Source organism: Monodon monoceros, unplaced genomic scaffold (genome assembly GCF_005190385.1).
Source record: "Monodon monoceros isolate NGI ecotype Baffin Bay Population unplaced genomic scaffold, NGI_Narwhal_1 Super_Scaffold_12, whole genome shotgun sequence".
Classification (NCBI taxonomy): domain Eukaryota; kingdom Metazoa; phylum Chordata; class Mammalia; order Artiodactyla; family Monodontidae; genus Monodon; species Monodon monoceros.
Window position 1 is genome coordinate 117,548,581 of NW_021703768.1, and position 20,331 is coordinate 117,568,911.

The 20,331-nt window shown below is 48.0% G+C and overlaps 2 protein-coding genes and 1 non-coding gene across 4 annotated transcripts; 2 read left to right on the top strand and 1 right to left on the bottom strand.

Annotated features, from left to right (window-relative positions):
* The first annotated feature begins 89 nt into the window (after positions 1 to 89).
* On the top strand, positions 90 to 19,206 carry SLC35A4 (solute carrier family 35 member A4). Of its 2 annotated transcripts, none has more exons than XM_029217670.1 (3): positions 90 to 1,438; positions 15,318 to 15,435; positions 18,368 to 19,206. In XM_029217670.1, exon 1 carries the CDS (start codon positions 311 to 313, stop codon positions 1,283 to 1,285), a length of 975 nt encoding a protein of 324 aa, XP_029073503.1. In that variant the 5' UTR covers positions 90 to 310; the 3' UTR covers positions 1,286 to 1,438; positions 15,318 to 15,435; positions 18,368 to 19,206. The 2 variants fall into 2 exon arrangements, with proteins under 2 accessions (XP_029073503.1, XP_029073504.1); XM_029217671.1 differs by lacking the exon at positions 18,368 to 19,206 and adding an exon at positions 16,398 to 16,843.
* LOC114892133 lies at positions 1,429 to 14,668 on the bottom strand. Its single transcript, XM_029216817.1, has 11 exons — positions 12,956 to 14,668; positions 12,549 to 12,631; positions 11,930 to 12,016; positions 11,739 to 11,855; positions 8,768 to 8,918; positions 6,654 to 7,094; positions 5,503 to 5,554; positions 5,360 to 5,430; positions 4,759 to 4,923; positions 3,445 to 3,603; positions 1,429 to 3,366 (listed from the first exon to the last, which is right to left on the bottom strand). Exons 1-11 carry the CDS (start codon positions 13,022 to 13,024, stop codon positions 3,121 to 3,123), a joined length of 1,641 nt encoding a protein of 546 aa, XP_029072650.1. The 5' UTR covers positions 13,025 to 14,668; the 3' UTR covers positions 1,429 to 3,120.
* Positions 10,436 to 10,508, top strand: TRNAE-CUC. The gene has a single exon. It is a non-coding gene; the product is annotated as a tRNA-Glu (tRNA).
* Positions 19,207 to 20,331: the final 1,125 nt, after the last annotated feature.

Genomic DNA, 20,331 nt, shown 5'->3' on the forward strand with positions numbered 1-20,331 from the left:
CCAGCTTTCCTGCCGCCTTCCTGCAGAGGCTGGACAGTGGCTCATCAGCCAGCACCCTGGACTCCTCGCCTCCAAAACCCCATGGCATTGGCCCCAAGACAGTGGCTTCTAGAACTACCAGCCCCTTCCTCTTCTAGCCCTTACTGTGGAGTTTGCAGCTGACTCTTGATTCTCAGTATTCTCTCTGGCGATGTACCAAGGCTCCTCTCCCCTCGGAGCCAGCTCCATAACTTGATTTTCCCCGAACGTGTCACAATCCCCACTGACCCCCCTTGCTAGCTACACAGGCCACCCAGGGTCTAGTTTGGGCATGAGTGTAGAGGACGGGGGTGTGCCAGGCCTGGGCCATCCCAGGCAGGCCCGCTGGACCCTGATGCTACTCCTGTCCACTGCCATGTACGGAGCCCATGCCCCATTGCTGGCACTGTGCCACGTGGATGGCCGTGTGTCCTTCCGACCGTCTTCGGCTGTATTGCTGACTGAACTGACCAAGCTGCTGCTGTGCGCCTTCTCCCTCCTGGTGGGCTGGCAAGCGTGGCCCCAGCAGACCCCACCCTGGCGCCAGGCCGCCCCGTTCGCACTATCAGCCCTGCTCTACGGCGCCAGCAACAACCTGGTGATCTACCTTCAACGTTACATGGACCCCAGCACCTACCAGGTGCTGAGCAATCTCAAGATTGGAAGCACAGCCCTGTTCTACTGCCTCTGCCTCCGACACCGCCTCTCTGCACGCCAGGGCTTAGCACTGCTGCTGCTCATGGCAGCAGGAGCCTGCTATGCAGCTGGTGGCCTGCAGGACCCTGGGAACACCCTTCCTGGGCCCCCTTCTGCAGCTGCTGCAGGCCCCATGCCCCTGCATATCAGTCCACTGGGACTGCTGCTTCTCATCCTGTACTGCCTCATCTCAGGCTTGTCTTCCGTGTACACAGAGCTGCTCATGAAGCGACAGCGGCTGCCCCTGGCACTTCAGAACCTCTTCCTCTACACTTTTGGTGTGCTCCTGAACCTAGGTCTGCATGCAGGTGGCGGCCCCGGCCCAGGCCTCCTGGAGGGTTTCTCAGGATGGGCAGCACTTGTAGTGCTGAGCCAGGCACTAAATGGGCTGCTCATGTCAGCTGTCATGAAGCACGGCAGCAGCATCACACGCCTCTTCGTTGTGTCCTGCTCGCTAGTGGTCACCGCTGTGCTCTCAGCAGCCCTGCTGCAGCTTCAGCTCACAGCTGCCTTCTTCCTGGCCACGCTGCTCATTGGCCTGGCTGTGCGCCTGTACTATGGCAGTCGCTAGCCCCTCACCACCTCCACCCTGATTCCTGACCTGTAGATTGGGCGCCACCATCGGAGCCACCTCCCAGTGCTGACCCCTCCCCTCAGCAGCCCTATAACAAGTGCCTTGCGAGAAAAGCTGGGGAAGTGCGAGCAGCCATGTCAGTTCCTGGAGGTAGGTGGATGGAGGGTTGAGCCTGGGAGACTTGAAGCCTGGGTTTGGTTAAGGAAACTCTTACACCCCCAGAAGTTCTTTCTGACTAAGGAATTAGGGGAGCATCAGTTCATGGGCCTGAGAAATGATACCGTGCCTGATGGGAGGAGGTGCCCTGCCTCAACCTGCATGAATGCAGTTTCTTAAAGTGGGGTGTGGGCAGCAGTTGGCTTTCCTTGCCTACTGTGGTCACCCCAGCAGACCCACTGCCCCCAGGCCTGGTGCTGGCTGCTCCAGCCCAGCCATGGTGCATGACTCCCCCATAACATGCTCACCCCCCCCCCACTGTCATGTAGGAAAGCCCAGTTGCTGCAGATTATACGCCCATCACCCAGGCCTCTGCCATGCTCCCCTAGCTACAGCAGCACCTGGAAATAATGCCCCCGCTCTCTCCTTATCCCGCCTTTGTTCTGGAAACCTCAGAGAGGACTGGGGTTTGACTCATCTCAGGGATGTTGTCCCTGGGCCCTGGCTTAAGCCTACACTCCTGACCTCTCTGCTCACTCTTAAGGGCTCTCTCATAGCCCACTGCCCCCTCTATAGCTTCTAGGAGGTACCATCTTTCCCACTCTGAGTCCTGCCCTTTCCTAGCAGTGTCCCGGCTCCCAACAGCCTAGGGAAACTCTACACAGAGTGACCTGGGACCAGGCACAGGGAAACTTGTATAGCTCAATCAGTGTCTGTATTAGCAATAAGGTCTTAATAAAGTGCTCTGGGGTATAGGTGGTTCCTACAGTTGGCCATAATTGTCCTGTGTCTTCTGTGTTGCATAGCTCCTCTCAAACATAATTTCATTCCTCTGGTGCCCTGAGTATCTTAATCCTGGGGTGACTTATTGACTAAGAGAAGAGGCTGTTTTCTCCCAGCTGTTGCTAACAGCATTGTTTCCTTTGAGAATTCCATGGAGCCGAGACTATTTTCTGTCACGGAGCTTTGGAAGTTTCTCTGAAGCATAAAACTTGGGCCCTGGAGAATTTGGAAGGAGTCTTGGGAATAGAAAGTGTTGGGCCCAGCAAGGCAAACTGTAGACTGTAGGCTAGAGAGCTCTTAGGACTCAAGGTGGTCTCGTTTCTCATCTCCTCTGGATCCCTCACTGATATTCCAGCCTGTCGTCTCTTCTCATGACCAGAGGAATGTCAGGCCCTGCTCCCGTGGTAGAATACCTGGTAAGCTTGTGGGAAAAAAAAAAAAAAAGAGAAATCCCAGTCCTGCTGAAGTAGAATCTTAGGGAGTGAGGTTTGGGAATTTTTTTTCTTTATTTTTTTTTTTTCTTTTCAGTAAGCTTCCTAGGTGATTCTGATGCACACTGCAACTTGTGAACTACTATTTCTGGCAGTGTAGAGCTATAGCCAAGCAGGCTTGAGTTTTAATTCTGGCTCTGTCACCTATTGGCTGACTGTCCTTGAACAATTACTTAACCTCTCTTAGCTTTAGTTGGCTTATCTCTGAAATGGGGGGGGGGGGTGCGGTGTCAGATGATACCTACTACTATAAAGGGGACTGGAAATGACCAAATCAAATAAGGGATGTTAGTGTGCTCAGCAGGTACTGGCACAATGAGACCTAGTTAGTGGTGTTATTAATTATCCATAATGAAGGTTAGCTTGGCTGTTGTGTCCCAACTGCTCTCCCTTCTAGGACCTTTACGAATGAGGAGAGAGGAGACTGCCCCTGAAGGATTCCTGATCCCCACATTTCTCCTCAGGGCGGGGATCCAGCATGCCTGCGCCCAGCCTAGTCTGCTGAAGTCGCTGGCTCTGGGCTTGGAGCTCCTGGTTCTGCGTGGCCAGGTTGATGGTGTCTTGCAGGATGCCAGCCAGCAGGCTGCGATAGTGATGCTCTGTGGCCATGGCCTGTTCCTCCCACAGCCCCCGCCAGGCTCGGAATACCTGTGCACAGATTCAGAGATCCCCATCAGTCAGCCAGCCTTGGAACCAATTCAAGGCCTGCCCTCTGTCCTCACTGACCTGCAGCACGTGGCACGTCCAAGCCCGGGCAGCCTGCACGTGCAGGTCATAGAGGGCTGTCAGGTCCTGCTCTGCAGTGTCCCGTTCTGCCTGAAGGGCCTCCAGCTGGAGTCTCAGCCCTGTCCACTCCCGGTGCCATCTCTGCCTCTCCTCGGAAACCTTCAGTGATAATACGTACCGTTTGTTGAGCGCAACCTGTGTGCCAGGCTCTGCTCTACTTACTTTATATTATTATTTCGTTTAATGATAACCTTTGAGGTAATTGCTATTTTACAGATTTGGAAACAGTGGGTCAGAGAAGTGACCTAACTTGACCAAATTCACATGGCTAGTGAGGGACAGAACTGAGATGACACATGCATTTCAATAGTTCACCGTCATCCTTGGGGTAAAGTCCAAATCCAGAGGCGTGGCACACGGTCTCTTTATCCTTGACTCTGACCATGCACCTGCCAGGCTCCAGCCAGATGGACAGTTTGCAACACCCAGAACCTACTTTGCCATTGCTTCCGTTTGGACTTTTGCTCATACAGGATTCTCTCCTAAGAGCATGTCTCCCACCTTCCCCTGATCCGACTTCTGTGCACACAAGTTTTGTTTCTTGTTTAAACAAGATCTGTTTACTTAGTGCCTCCATGTGATGAGCACAAACTGCCCTGTGGATCTGAGTCTAGTGAATTTCTCTGGCTAATTTGTTTGTCCTTAAAGTCTCAGGTTAGATGTCATCTTCTCTGCTCCACTCCAGCCTGGGCCAGGTACACCTGTTTGTTCCCACAAGTCACTAGCTCCCTCATTTACAGCACTTAGCACTGAGAATTGCATCGTCTATCCCCCACAAAGCTGTGAGGGCCATGAGAGAGGTTGTGGTCCAGTCTGTTGTGATTGATGCTAGATCCCAGCACAGTACCTGGCCAGGTTAAAAGGAGCCTCAAGGGACTTCCCTGCTGGTCCAGTGGTAAAGAATCCGCCTTGCAATGCAGGGGATGCAGGTTTGATCCCTGGTCTGGGAACTAAGATCCTACATGCTGCGGCACAATTAAGCCCACGTGCCACAACTACTGAGCTCATGTGCCTCAACTAGAGAGCCTGCGTGCCGCAAACTACAGAGCCCATGCGCCCTGGAGCCCCCACGCCACAAATAGAGAAGAGAAAAACTCACACACCACAACTAGAGAGAAGCCCAAGTGCCACAACGAAAGATCCCACATGCCTCAACGAAGATCCCCTGTGCCACAACTAAGACCTGACTCAGCAAAAAAAAAAAAAAAAAAAAAAAAAGTAGGAGCCTCAAGTCCCCTACTTGACCTTCCTCACCTCTTCAGCCACCAGGCCTTTGACGTGGACCCCTGCCACCACTTCTTCCTCCTGTTGCAAATGCTTCAGTTCCTCTTGGATCCAAATTTGGTGCTGTTCTCGCAGTCTCTGCCTCTGGGCCTGAGCCAGGAAGAACTGCAGGGCCACATCCGGGGCCTGCTGGGCCTAGGTGGCATCATTCTAGGCTCAGCCAGAAGCCCATGGGTGTACACAGCCTTGGGACACAGGGCCCAACTTTTCCAACAGACCGCCATTACCAGGGCAGCTCCTAGAATTACATCCAGGAGACTAGCTGGCCTGAAAGAGCCTGTGGCCTGGACAGAGACTCAGAGGCCGTGAGGGAAGAGGAGATGTATTGATTCTGCCAGTAGGTGCCATGGAGGCCCTAGGGACCCCATGCCCCTAAACCAACCCAGTAGGAAAACAGCCCCTTCCCATGCCCCTCCTTGAGGGATACAGTAACCCTTCAGGCCCTTTATTTGCCTAAAGCTCCATATTTCTCCCTGATGTTAGGGCAAGGTTAGCAGGACACATATTATCAGGACTCTGCGACTCTACTCCCCAACAGCTTCCAGTTGTTCTGGGGTACATGAGGTGTTACCTGTTCCTCAGAGTCCCTGAGAGGGTGCATTTGGTGGAGATCAGGTCCTATAGATGCTGTTCTTCCTGCCACTGGAGGAAAATGCAGTTAAGCACACCAAAGGTGGAGAAGACCTCCAGCTCCACCCCAAGCACCAGCCTCACCTTGAGGCTCTTCCTGGAGGCCTGGGCTGGGGCTTGCTGTTGAATCTGTGACCTGCTGAGAATATATTACGAATGAGAATTCTATTACCTTTTCTCCCAGGACAGTGTTGGTTTTGAAATCAGATCAGGGTCCCAGCCCCTCCTTTTCTTAGCTGTTTGACCTCAGGCAGGTGGATAGTCTTCTGAGTCTCCATTTTCTCATCCATAAAATGGAGCTGATAAAAGTTGTAGAGAGCATGAAATGAGATAAGGCACCCAAAGCACTTAGCAGTGGCCAGCCCTGTTCAATAACTTGGAGTTTACAGGCCTAATTCCCGAGGCCCAGGGCTGTAAAAACAAGTTATAAGTAATTAAGAAAATGAAAGCACCAGGAGAAGCTGGACAGGGGCGACCTTCCAGCCACCCTGTGACAAATCATGGAAGACAGCGCCCCTTCTGCATAAGGGAGGACATGCATCCTAAGGGGATGAAAGAGTGCCGTACTGAGTCTAAGGACTTGGATGTCTTTGCACCTCTGCTGCCTTTGATTATCCTAGTGACCCTGGGATACTCACATCACTTCTCGGAGCTTCAGTTTGCTGAAGCAATGCTGGGAGCAATGTTGTCTTCCCTGTTTAAAATAAACTGTGGCTTCCCCTTGACCTTCCAGACAAACTGCAAACATCTCAATTGATTTACAAAGACCTGCATGACCAGGCCCCTACTTCAGTCTTCAATCCTTCCCTCTGGACTTTCTTCCTCAAACTCTATCCTCCAGCAAATTGAGCTGCTTGCAGTCTCCCAAAGAGATCAAGGACTCGCTTACCTCTGACACTTCTCCTGTTATTTTTTCTGCCTGGAATGTTCTTCATTCATCTTTGCTAGCCATCTCCTTCAGGTTTCAACTTCCTGCATGAAGTCTTCCTTCCCTCTCTCGCCAAGACTAACTTAGATACCCACATAGAGCCCTTTGGATAAGCTCTTCAGAGCACTGATCATGGTGTTAATTGTTTCTTTCCAGAGGATTATAAAAAGGCACATAGTGGTCAATAAATGTTCGGGAATCAATACATTAATGAAGGAAGGGAGAGCCCCCTCACAGTGCTCTGTAAACAGAGAAAAAGGAGGCAGGCATCAATAGGCCTCCCAAGAGTTTGGATGGGAAGACGTACCTGTGGTTCTGGGAGCCCCATAGCCTCAGTTTTGACTGTTTTGAGCATCCAGCTTCCAGAGCGCTGGCTCCAGGCTTTTACCACCTGTGGAGAGGGGATTCTGGGTGGGCTCTGGCCATTGCTGGCCCAGGCACCCACAGACCTCACCTTGCTCACCTGCAACTCCCGCAGTGCCTTGCCCAGCTGGCCGAGCCCACTATCTGTCAGGGCGTCCCCAAGGAGGCCTGAACGCAGGCTCTTCAGGCCAGCCCGCCGGGCCCGGGCCTCTTCTACTGCATCCCAGAGGGTGGGCCTCACCTGTCTCACCTTCATCCTCCTTTCTGCGGCCCCCAAAAGAGCAGCCTGGAGCAAGCTCAGGGAGCTGCCTAGGAAGGGGAGACACAGAGTGAATCCCTCCTTCCTCTGAACTCCAAAGCACACTGCCTGTAAAACTTTTAATTTCTATTAACAGTACTATTCATAAAAATAGCTAACACCTGGGCTTCCCTGGTCGCACATTGGTTGGGAATCCGCCTGCCAATGCAGGAGACACGGGTTCAAGCCCTAGTCCGGGAAGATCCCACATGCCGCGGAGCAACTAAGCCCGCGTGCCACAACTACTGAGCCTGCGCTCTGGAGCCTGTGAGCCACAACTACTGAAGCCCACATGCCTAGAGCCTGTGCTCCGCAACAAGAGAAGCCACCTCAATAAGAAGCCTGCACACCGCAACGAAGAGTAGCCCCTGCTCGCCGCAACTACAGAAAGCCCGCGTGCAGCAACAAAGACCCAACTCAGCCAAAAATTAGTTAATTAATTTAAAAAAAAAATAGCTAACACCTGTCCGGCATTTTCCATGTGTTCGACGGTACTGTGCTAAGGCTTTTCATGGATTGTCTCTTTTTAGCTACACAATACTCCAGTGAGGCAGCAACCCTAATTTACCCTGTCTCCCTCCACATTTTCCAGATGAGGCAACTGAACCTCAGGGAGGTCAAGCAACTTCCTGGTGAGTGGCAGAACTGAAACTCAAGCCCAGTTCTGTCTGACACTAAAGCCTGTGCCCTTAGTCACGATCCCAAACTGGCCTATACGTAAACACCCTTCCTTCCCTCCCTGCTTTGTCCTTGAGAGTGTGAAGTGCCCCGACTTATCTTCCTCATTCCACAGGGCCTGATGTAGGCTGTGGTCTGGGAATATGTTGGCCAAATGAATGTGTTTGTTGCTTCTGAAGACAGAGGGCCAGACTTTTACTTTTCTTTTTTTTTTTTTGGCTACGTTGGGCCTTTGTTGCTGCATGTGGTCTTTCTCTAGTCGCGGCGAGCCGGGGCTACTCTTTGCTGTGGTGTGCGGGCTTCTCATTGCAGTGGTTTCTCTTGTTGCGGAGCACAGGCTCTGGGCGTGTGGGCTTCGGTAGCTGTGGCTCACGGGCTCTAGAGCGCAGGCTCAGTAGTTGTGGCGCACGGGCTTACTTGCTCCGCAGCATGTGGGATCTTCCCGGACCAGGGCTTGAACCCATGTCTCCTGCATTGGCAGGCGGATTCTTAACCACTGTGCCACCAGGGAAGCCCCACAGACTTTTTTTTTTACTCTTTTATTAGTGGAAAACTTCAAACATATACAAAGTCTAGGAATTTCATCTACTTATCACCTTATCAGCTTCAACAAATATCAACTCATGGTCATTCTTGTTTGATCTATACCCTCCACTTGACCTCCCCCAAATTTCTGACATATCATTTCACAGAGGCCTGATCTTTAATGAGTGTGTGAAAATAGGAAAGTACCTTCCCTTCTCTGATCCTCCCTTTCCTCGTCTATAAATTAAACCTGCCTCCCTTCCCTCGCCCGTAGATTCGACCTGCCTCATGGCATTGTGGTAAGAATCAAAGGTTTTAGTCAGTGTAAAAATGCTTGGTAAACTGTTGAAGCCCTCTGAAAGGGTGAGGGGTTGCTTTTACTATTGGCCTTACCTTTCCAGACGGTGAGAGCCTGGCAATTCTGGGACCTTTCTGAATCCTGGCCATCCCAGAGGCTCAGGCTCTCTCTCGGCTCGCTAGGGTTGGGGCTGCCGCTGGTTGGGTGAGAGGGGGGCCAGGCCTAAGGCCAGATCCTAGAGCTTCCCAAAGAAACCCACGTCCTCCCCCAGGCCACCTTGAGGGTCCAGGCGAAGAAGAAGGCCACTGTAGTTGTTTCCTTCCAGGAGACATGAGACAATCCAGGGCAGAGAGCCCTCCACCTCCTCACCAACAACCTTACCAGCCAACAGCTGCAGCAAGGGACAGTCTCTGCCAGAGGGAGGGATGGAGGAAGAAAAGAGATGTCCACCGGTAGATGCAGAAAGAAACTGGCCCAAATCACACTCTGATGGAAAGTTTGACTGTTTCCAGTCACTTTTGTGTACCACCAGACAGATTTGCAACCTTGTATAGATCTTTATTTTATTTTATATTTGATTACTTTTAAAATTACACAAATAATACATTCTCATAGTAAAAACAATTTAATTTTATATCTGACAAGAGACTTGTATCCAGAATATATAAAGAGCTCCTACACCTCAATAATAAAAATACAGCCCAATTGTAAAATGGCAAAGCAAGGTGACATCAACAAAAATGGCAGAGTAGGGAACTCTGGGAGTCTGTCCCTTCCCAGAAACATCTGGCAAAAAAAAATGGTCAGAATCAACCTTACTGGAACTCTGGGAGATAGTCAAAGGTTGACAGCAATCAAGTGAATGTTTAACCAGGAGAAAGGCAGCTTAAATATGGTAAGAGATCTTTGTGGTGTTTTTAACTTACCCTAGCCCCAACCTTCTCCCCAGCACAGCCCACATTTCTGGTGGGGGTACCTGGTTCTGAAAGGAGCAGAGTAGATCTTGTTCCCAGGGAACTGTGTTTGTCTGTTTTGATTGTCTGGGGTTTCCCACAAAGGACTGACAAAAGCTGCCTCCCTTTGTCTCACTTATCTTGGAATTCTCTTGGAACAGAGGAGCTATGCCAGAGGACAGTCCCCCAAAGCATTGAGAGATGAAAAAACAAGCAAAAATAACAGTTGGGGCAAACAATAGACACATGGAAAGACAGGGAGAAAAGGTGGGGAGTGAAATTTTGGAGGAATAAGGATTTTGAAAAGTTCCCATGTGTACTAGGGTACCTAGAAAGCCACACATATGTCCAGGGCAGTATGTGTGGTCAGAAGAGACCTGAGAAGACCAAAGGCTTTCACCTCTGTCTGAATTAGGGCTCAGTGCAAGCATCAGGTGAGGCTAAGGCAGAGCTGTAAATGGTCTTGCTAAGCATTTAAGGAGTGACCCAACACAGAGCCAGTCTGTAGAAACCTGGAGAATTTTTTTCTTCCTTTCTCCCTTTTTTTCCCTTTTCCTCCTCCCTGCCTCCTCCTTCTTCTCCTTCCTCTCTCCTCATTCCCTTTCCCCTACCTGTCCTCCTCCTCCTTTTTCTCGGAATTCTATGTCAGGTCATTGGCTAATCACTGAGATAATAGAATGAAGACTTCAGTGACTGCAAGGAATACAGTCTTTGCAAAAATTGTTTGGAAAAGTAAGCAAATGGATGGCTGATGCTCGCAACAAGCAACAAGGCAAACCCTGGAGAGGAGGGAGAATCCAGCTTTCAGAGTTACCAGATTATCATATCCAGAGTGTCAGAGCACTAAGGAAAAAGAATGGAGACTTAAGAGACCAACACAATAAAGAATATAGTCTTTACAAAAAATACTCAAATTGACCAGTTTCCAACAAAAAATTATTAGGCATGCAAATAAGAAAGTATGGCTCAGGACTTCCCTGGTGGTCCAGTGGCTAAGACTCTGCACTCTCAATGCAGGGGGCCTTGGTTCGATCCCTGGTCAGGGAACTAGATCCCACATGCCTCAACTAAGACCTGGCACAGCCAGATAGATAAATAAATTTTTTTTAATTAAAAAAAAAGAAAGTATGCCTCACTCACAGGAAAAAAGAAAAAGAAATTAATAAAAACTGTCCCTGAGGAAACCAGACGCTGGATTCAGTAGACAAAGACTTTAAATCAACTGTCTTAGATGTTTTCAGAAAACTAAATCAAGAAAATGATGTCTCACCAAGGCTGGCTCCTCTGTCAACTCCCAGTTCCCTCTTTCCCACCCAACTTCTAGCTTCACTGCTATCTTGGGAATTTTCCTAAAAATTTTGTGGTGGGAGAAGGGGAATAAAGATAAAAAAAAAAAAAAAGAAAATGATGTCTCAGTGACTGTCAATAGAACAATAGAAATTATAAAAAGGAACCAAGTAGAAATATGGGAGCTGAAAAGTACAATAACTGAAATTAAAAATTCACTAGAGGGTAGATTTGAGCAGGCACAAGAATCTCAACAAACCTGAAGATAGGTCAAATAAAATTATCCAGTCTGAGGAGCAGAAAGAAAAAAGAATGAAGGAAAATGAGCCTAAGAGACCTGTGGGCTGCCATCAAGTGTACAAACATATGCATAATGGGAGCCCCAGAGGGAGAAGAGAAAGAGAAAAGGACAGAAAGAATATTTGAAGAAATAATGCTCAAAAAGTCCCCCAAACTTATGAAAGGCATGAATCTACACATCCAAGAAGCTCAACAAATTCCAAGGAGGGTATACTCAAAGAGATCTACACCAGGACAGATTATAATCAAACTGTCAAAATCCAAAGTCAAAGAAAGAATCTTGAAAACAAGAGAGAAGCAGCTTATTATGCACAAGGGATCTTCAGTAAGATTAAAAACCAATTTTTCATCAGAAACTATGGAGGCCAGAAGGCAGTGGGATAACACAGTTAAAGTGTTGAAAGAAAAAAAAAAACAAAAAACCAAACCTGTCAACTAAGATTTCTGTATCTGGCAAGACTATCCTTCAGAAATGTAAGAGAAAGTAAGGTATGCCCAGATAAACAAAAATTGAGGGAGTTCATTGCTAGTAGACCTGCCTTACAAGAAATACTAAAGGGAGCAAATCCTTCAGCATGTCAGAGATGAGGAAAGGAGGAGACTCTGATGCTGCCCTGGGCCTCTACATCCATATTTCAGCCACCTACCCAAGCCTTCCCCAAAGCTGTTAAAAGGCTCCATCAAACTTACAGGGCTCCTGGAAGCTGCAGGATCCGCAAGGCTCCTCGCCACATGCCCTGGGTCCCAGGCCCCTCAGGAGGGTCAGGCCATGGGCAGGACATGGTGACAGTGAGCAGAGAGCAGGCACTGTGGAGGAGATCAAAGGATCAGGCCAAATGGCTAGGGGGTGGGGGTGGGTGAAGGCACCCGCCTGTCCTCACCTGTCTTCACCACCTGCAGCCTGCAAGTACAGCTCTGAGCCAGCTCTTGAGTCAGACACCTCCACTTCACTGGCATTTTCTACCACCCTGGAGGAAGGGAAGGCTGATCTCAGCTCCTAAGCACAAGGGTTCTGTCCAGCCCCCCAGAATCTCTGCATGGGGAGCCCATGGGGGCCCAAGAGCCTATAAGAATCATCCCCAAGACTCCAAGCTCAATATATCCCCTAAAAGCCTCTCATCTTCATGATCTTATTTTTTCTCCTATCATCTGCCCAGTGAGGGAAACAGGATAGTTGGGATTGCTCCCATTTTATAGATGGAGAAACTGAAGTTCTGCTCGGTGAGATGCTCAGATCACCCGGGATGGTAATGACTGAGTTGAAGAGGTGTAAGTGGATGGGGTGGTGAGAAGAGCGAGAGGTTATGGAGATATGGGATGAAGGGAAGACGGTGAGAGGGAGTCCTGGGGGCAAACGCAAAACCTGTAAGCATGACCCCAAGTTCATAACTTCCCTTCCCTGGAGTGGCAGTGGGGAGAAGCCTCCAACGGCTTGGTTTGGGGTGTCAGCCCTGACTTAAGACAAGCTCCCTCAGACCCCGTTGGGCTCTGGACACTCACAAGCCCAGAGGGGACACATCCAGCGCTGACAGGTTCTCTGACCCTGGAGCAAGCAGGTCCCGACTCCTCCCACTGGTGCTGAGCTGCGATCACACAAGCACAACATCTGTTAACAAACCGAACCTTTCCCCAGCCTTTGGCTCATGTGATCCTCCCGCTGGGGCCCTGTGAACCAAGCAGGGCACCAAAATTCAGCCATCTCAGGCAGGAAAAAGGAGACCCCAGCAAGGCAAGCCGACAGTGGTGCGGAGGATGAACGGGAAGAGGGGGAACCAATGAGAGACTAGCTGTAGGTGTTTGGACGGGCAAGAGATCCAAACTCTTCAGGCAGTCCCTGAGCCTTGGGCTCTTTTGCAGCATCAACATGGCCTTGGCTCCCCGGGTCTCCCCTCCCCCCAGGGCCTCACCTGCACCAGGCTAAGTGTACTAAGCACGGCATCAGAGCCCCTGAGGGGCAGAGCTTCTTCAAACAGCATCTGCAGCAGCTAAAGAGAAGGGTGAGTGAGGACTGAGAAAGGGTTAACCTGTTTTTCAACATTTCCTGGGGGCAAGGAAATTATTTCTATGCCTGGCCCTGTGCTAGGTGCTATGGACTTGGTGGCCAGGACAAAAATAGCCCCCGGCCTTGTGGTTCACAGCGAGCCAGACAGGTGAGCAGACATTTTCAGTGGGACCTCCTGTTTGCTAGGGTAGGGGCTCATGACAAGGTTTTGAGGCAACTATTTTAGTTTGGGGGCACTTTGCTGAAGCCTAAAAACAAAATGTTTATTATCATTATTAGTATTACTAAGAACAGTGAAAAGTAGACTTCCCTGAGTATTTGATCTTTGCACACCACCCCTCCTTGACCCTCACCTCATGGACCCCAGCCTCCCACCTTCCCTGACCTCTCAATAGCTTCGTGATTGATGCTGGAAAGACATCCTGTATGGACCACAGGGTGCTATAGGAACCCCAAGGAGGGGCACCTAGTCCAGCTAGGGTGGGGAGGGGAAAGTTCTCGAAGGTCTCCTTGAGGAGCCAACACTTGAGTCTCATAACAACTATGAGTGGTGCATCCTCTGGGACTCACCTGAGGCACAAGCCGGGGTGCCTCTGTTTCTCGACCCCGAAGCAGCAGGGCCACACTGTACCCTCGGCCCACCGAGCCCAGCATGTACTGGACTCTTGTTAGCAACTCCTGCTCCGCTTCCTGCAGGGAGACAGAGGCACATCTCCGACTCAGGTGCCTGCCCAGCCTGCCCTGACCAGAGAGCTTGGGAAGCACTCAGCACTCCAGGATCAAGGGTCCTGAGTGCTCTGACCCTCCTCCCATCGCCCTACCAGACCCCCCTACCTGAGGAGCATCAGAACCCAGGACTCTGTCAAAGGTGATGCATTGTTCCTGTGAGCAGAACTGGAGTCAACAGTGTCACTCCCATCTTCCCTGGACTTACCCACACCCCATCCCAGCCCATCCCATCTCTACCTGACTCTCCAGAATCCCACGCTGACACAGGCGGATGCTCTTGGGCCCCTCCAGGAGGAGCGTGGGGCAACAGGTCTCCTCGGGGCCTGAGACAGGTGGGCTTCATATCAACTCTCATGGGGGAAGCTGAACTCTCAGGACTCCTGAGTCCTGCCTTCAACGTTTGCCTCAGTTTCCTAATGTGAGATGGCCTCGCCCTCCCCCTCTCCCAAGAGGCTCTCCCAGGCTGTGTTACCTCTGAGATGAATGTGTGGAGGCTTCTTACCAGATCTTCTCCTTCGCTCTACTTCCACCACCACGGCCAGCCTGGTCTGTGGGTTGTCAGTGAGGACTGAAGGGGCTGAGCTGCCCCGGCCCAAAGCAGCCCCTGTGCTCATCGCCTCTCCGTGCTCCATGGCTTCTGTGCCTCTCAGATTCCCCTCAATAATTCATCTCCCTGATCTGAGGGCTCTGGGTGGGGCCTCTAAACAATAACTTACCATAGGAGGTGACCTCTCTTTTCTGAGTGAGCCAGACTGTTGCATGGAATTTTTCTTTTTTTCCTCTTATGAAAAATTTCAGACATATATAACTGTGGAGAGAAGAGTTTAATGAGCTTCCAGGCACTCAGCTTCAGCAGTTATCAACTTATGGCCGGTCTTATTCCTTCTGTTCCCCCTTCCACCCCAGTGGATTCTTTTTTTTTTTTTTTTTTTTTTTTTTTGTTCCGGGGGCCTCTCACTTTTGTGGCCTCTCCCGTCGCGCAGCACAGGCTCCGGACGCGCAAGCTCAGCGGCCATGGCTCACGGGCCCAGCTGCTCTGCGGCATGTGGGATCTTCCCGGACCGGGGCATGAACCCGCGTCCCCTGCATCGGCAGGCGGAGTCTCAACGACTGCGCCACCAGGGAAGCCCCCAGTGGATTCTTTTGAAGCAAATCCCAGACACCTTATATTTCACATATAGCTATTTCAGTATGTATTTATAAAAGATAACTACCTTTTAAAAAAATGACAGCTTTGCTGAGATATAATTCATATACCATACAATTCACCCACTTAAAGTGTATTATTCAATGGTTTTTAGTACGTTTGCAGATATGTGTAACTCTTACTACGGTTAATTTTAGAACGTTTCCATCACTTTATAAAGAAACTTGCTTTCCTTTACTATAACCTCCCTAACCCCCACCCTATCCTGACCCTTAAACAACCACTCATCTGCTCTCTGCCTCTATAGATTTGCCTATTCTGGACATTTCATATAAGTGGACTCACATAATATGTGTTCTTTCTGTGACTGGCTTTTTTCTTGTTTTCCAAGGTTCATCCATGATGTAGCATGTATCAGTACTTCTTTCGTTTCTGTGGCTGAATAATGTTCCATGTAGGATGAAATTACTTCTGTCACCAACTACCCAGAGTTTGGCCAAACTTCACAGGTAAGAGCACAGTTGCAATAAGACTGCCCTAAATTCAGACGCTAGTCTCAAGCTCAGGGGTCCTCACTTTGACTAGCTATCTACACTCCCAGGTATACCCACTACTCCTGCAGCTTCCATAATTTGCTGGAATGACTTACAGAACCCAAAAAAGCATTATAGTTACTGTATCTGACACCAATTCTCTAACACTGACTGGGTGTCCTACATTTCAATCCAATTCTGATACTAACGTCGACTGAAAAAAAAAGCACAACCTGTGAGTTGTGAGTTAAGTTTTATTTGGGGTAAAATTAGGACTATAGTCCAGTAGACAGCATTTCAGATTGCTCTGAGAAGCTGCTCCAAAGAGGTAGCGGGGGAAGTTCAGTATATATGTGATTTTGGTGCAGGGAGAGTACATGCAACGAAGCACATATTTCTTTGCAGGAGGTTTCTGCTAGTCTCGTGAAGGTTACTGCTAGTCACCAGGAGCAGGTGTCACCATGAGGGATGATTTTAGTGCTTTTCTAGGTACAAGGAGATGCAACAATTGGACTCATAAAATTGTCTCCTGAAAATATGTATCTGAAGACCTGTTTTGCCAGTTTTTCCTAGAGCACATAGCGCCTCATTCCTCATCTCCACCCTGAACTCCTTTCAGGGGGTGTTGAAGGTCAGCAGTTGCAGCGGCTCATAATTTGATCCTTGTAGAGGTAGATGGCAAGCGCCAATTTGTAGGTGACACTAACTACTTGGAGTTAGCGCCAGATCCCACAAGTTAAAATGCAAGGTTCTCAGTAAGACCCCTTATTTCAGGTTCCAGCCACAAGTGGGCTCCCCAGGTTACGTGTAGTACTGCCTGACTTGGCTACAGATTCCTGGGTTCCCACAACCAACCCTCAGGTTCAGTAATTCACTAGAATGACTCACAGAACTCGGGAAAGTGCTCTATTTATGATTACCTTTTTTTAATTATAAAGCATGCAAGTGAACAATCGGATGAAGAGTGTTGGAGTCCAGCTCCAACGAGTCCAGGAGTACCTGAGGGAGGAACAGCATCAGCGACGGAGAAAGAACGAGACTGACACTGTCTCTGGAGTCAGGCAGATAGTAGCATGCTTTATTGTTATTCAGCAAGCTTATATATTTTTGGTTTACATAATCAAAACATAATTATCATAATATAGTCTAGCCTTAGGCCTCAAACCCTTGACCACAAGATTTCCTCAAAAGATTACCTTAGAATTGTCTGTAGTTTCTAGATGTGCTATCAAGATATTTCCCCAAGTTCTCATTAGTTGCAGGTTATTTTCTAGTCGTTAAGCCAAGCTATTATGTAAGTCTTTATTACAGAAGTGCAATCTTCGTGTTCTTTCTGCATGGGCAAGTGTTTTGAATAGTGCCTTGAAAATATTTACAATATATCCTACAGTTCCTGTGTTGCTGACTCCACTAGTAGCACTCACAATACCTCCTACACTCCTGTTTATCATCCGGCAATTATTGCCAAAGTATTAACCTTTCTTTATAGTGGACCCAGATAAAACCAAAATCATCAACAAGCCCTTCATAGGGCCACAGTTGTTCAATTGGGGGTGTTTTCCATAGGAACATCCCTATATTTCCAGATTGTGTATTGCGTTCCCAGTTTCCTGGGGCCGGAATAGGTACTTTCCATTTTGTGGTAATAATAGTAGGGGGGTGGGTAGTAGTTTTTCTCATTTTCCTAACCCTGGCTGCAAATCCCCCTAGTGCTATTTCCATATATAAGCTTAACACAACCAAACAAATCAATAGAGATGTAGTCCGCCGTGCTGGCACAGTGCTGCTTTGCAGTCCTGCCTTTGATTGCATCATGACTTTGTCACGGCGCAGGGACTCCAGGATGGCTTCCAACAGAAGAGTTATGTAGGGCAAGGTCTGGAAGGGTCCTGAGTGGCAGGAGCTCCTGTTCCTGTGGAGTGAGGGTATGCCTTCCCAGTACATCAGTGTGTTCACCAACCAGGAAGCTCCCTGAGCCTCATTGTCCAGCATTTTTCGATGAGATTTCATTATGTAGGCATGATTAATTAAATCATAGGCTATGTGATTGAATTCAACTCCAGCCCTTCAATCTGCATGGTTTTTCTTTTTTTGACCGTGCTGCGTGGCATGCAAGATCTTAGTTCCATGGCCAGGGATCAAAACTGTGCCCCCTGCAGTGGAAGCACAGAGTCTTAACGACCCGGACCACCAGGGAAGTCCCTGCATGGTTGTTTATTTCTAGTGAGTAACCTCTTCCATCCTAGAGCTATCTAGGAGCCCTGCCAGAAGTCACCTCATTAGTATAACAGAGAGACTCCTATTGCTCCGGAAATTCCAAAGGTTTTTGAAGCTTTGTGCCAGTAACTGAAGACAAAGACCAGATAAGTTCTTTATTATATCACAAGCCACTCTCTGGTTTTTCACCAAGGATCCCTTATAGCCAAAAGAATCCTACCTGTCTGATCATCTACATTTGGTGTACGTCTATATAACAGGTAGAGCAATAGTAACAAGATGAATATGCCTAACATCTGGAGGAATCAGTGTGGGGTAGGCATAGGAGGCCTGTATTTTCCCATACATTTGACTATCAATATTAATACTGTAGTCTTACCAACAATGCCAGTGTTATATCTCGTTGTGTAGCTGTTACATGAAAAATAAGAGTAATTAGTTCAGTCCATCATTATAATTTACGATCAAAACGTCTCCCACGGCAAGGCCACCCAGGTTTGCAGTCTTCTCCTATATCTCATCAGGTTCCAAAGCAAAAGTGGTCTCAGGATTAGATGGTTTCACCCTGAGACATCTGGTATAACTGAACTAAGGGACATACCATCTTTTTCTCTGAGCCTCTTTTGAAGCATTAGTGTAATATTGGATTTCCTTCATTGCATAACCTATTTATTCGTTCCTTCACTCTCAGCTTCTGTTCCTCCTTCTAAAGTTCATACGGATTTCAACAGATGCTGAATAGTCAGAAAAATCTTATAAAAGAAGAACAAAGTTGGAGGACTCACACTTCCTGATTTCAAAACTTATTGTGAAGCTATAGTAACCAAGACACTGTGGTACTGGCATAAGAACAAACATAGAGATCAGTGAGAGAGCAGAGCACTAAGGGTCTAGAAATAAACTCATGTTTCTATGGACAGCTGATTTGACAAGGACATCAAGAACATTCAATGAGGAAAGATTAATCTTTTTAACTAATGGCACTGGGACACCTGGACATCCAGATACCGATGAATGGAGTTGGACCCTTACCTCAGACCATATACAAAAATTAACTCAAATCGATCAATTTCCCAAATTTAAGAGCTAAAACTATACAACTCATAGAAGAAAATACAGAAATTAATCCTCATGGCCTTTAATCTGGCAATGAGTTCTTAGATATGATACCAAAAGCAAGCACAACAGAAGAAAACATGATAAACTGAATTTCATCAAAGTTAAAAACTTTTGTGCATCAAAAGACATTATCAAAAATATGAAAAGACAGCCTACAAAATGGGAGAAAATATTTGCAAATTATATACCTGATGATGATCTACTATCCAGGATATATAGAGAGCTCCTACAACTCAGCAACAAAAAGACAAACAACTCAAGTAAAAAATGAGGGAAAGACTTGAATAGCCATTTCTCCAAAGAACATATACACAGTGCATAAAAAGATGTTCAACGTCATTATACATTAGTGAAATGCAAAAAGACAAACAACAATTAATAACTAGGAAAAAACATTTGAATAGACAGTTCTCCAAAGAAGCTATACAAATGGCCAACAAGCATGTGAAAAGATGCTCAAAATCCTTGGTCATTAAAGAAATGCAAATCTAAAACATAATGAGGTACCACTTCTTACTAGTATGGCTCTAATAAAAAGAAAAAAATGGGCTCTGATTCAGTTCATACACACAACTGAAAATATAAACTTTCAGGGCATGTATTGCTTTTTTTTAATATACATTTATTTATTTGTTTGTTTTTATTTTTGGCTATGTTGGGTCGTTGTTGCTGTGCACAGGCTTTCTCTAGTTGCAGCGAGCGGGGCTACTCTTCCTTGTGGTGGGCGGGCTTCTCATTGCAGTGGCTTCTCTTGTTGCAGAGAATGGGCTCTAGGTACACAGGCTTCAGTAGTTGTGGCACGTGGGCTCAGTGGTTGTGGCTTATGGGCTCTAGAGCTCAGGTTCTGTAGTTGTGGTGCCCAGGCTTAGTTGTTCTGTGGCATGTGGGATCTTCCCGGGCCAGGGCTCGAACCCGTGTCCCTTGCATTGGCAGGCGGATTCTTAACCACTGAGCCACCAGGGAAGCCCCAGGGCACGTATTGCTTTAAATGCATAATGTAACTTGCTGCCAGACCAGATGCATTGAAAAAAAACAAAACCACCTCCTTTCTATAGCCGTTGAAACAAAGTTTACTGTTCTGTTTTAACAAGTTTGTATTGTATTTTGCATTGACACACATCTGCTTATTTAAAAAATGACATCCTTTTGGCAGTAATCGTTCAGCACAAGTAGGTATTACAGCTTGATGTTTGTGTGTTCTAATTCTCAGTGTTCTTTGATTCCAGGTCTTACAGAGCAGTTAAGGCAACTTTAATGGCATTTTTGAAATGTATTGTAAAATAAAAAGAGGTAACGTAATTAAAAAGAAAACCGTTGGTGAGAAAGTGGATAAATAAGGACGCTCATACATTTTTTAAAATTAATTAATGTATTTTTGGCTGCGTTGGGTCTTCGTTGCTGGGCTCTGGCTTTCTCTAGTTGCGGCGAACCGGGGCTACTCTTAATTGTGGAGCATGGGCTTCTCATTGCAGTGGCTCCTCTTGTTGCGGGGCACGGGCTCCAGGCACATGAGCTTCAGTAATTGTGGCACGGGGG

Bases quoted from the DNA above. Each gene is read 5' to 3' on its own strand.
- LOC114892133 (XM_029216817.1), bottom strand. From the start codon at position 13,024: ATGCTGTTTGAAGAAGCTCTGCCCCTCAGGGGCTCTGATGCCGTGCTT. The intron at 5,431-5,502 runs GTGAGGCTGGTG...ATTTTCCTCCAG, and splicing joins CCTCCAGGAAGAGCCTCAAG to TGGCAGGAAGAACAGCATCT. The intron at 4,924-5,359 runs GTAACACCTCAT...GATGCCACCTAG, and splicing joins TCAGGGACTCTGAGGAACAG to GCCCAGCAGGCCCCGGATGT.
- SLC35A4 (XM_029217670.1), top strand. From the start codon at position 311: ATGAGTGTAGAGGACGGGGGTGTGCCAGGCCTGGGCCATCCCAGGCAG.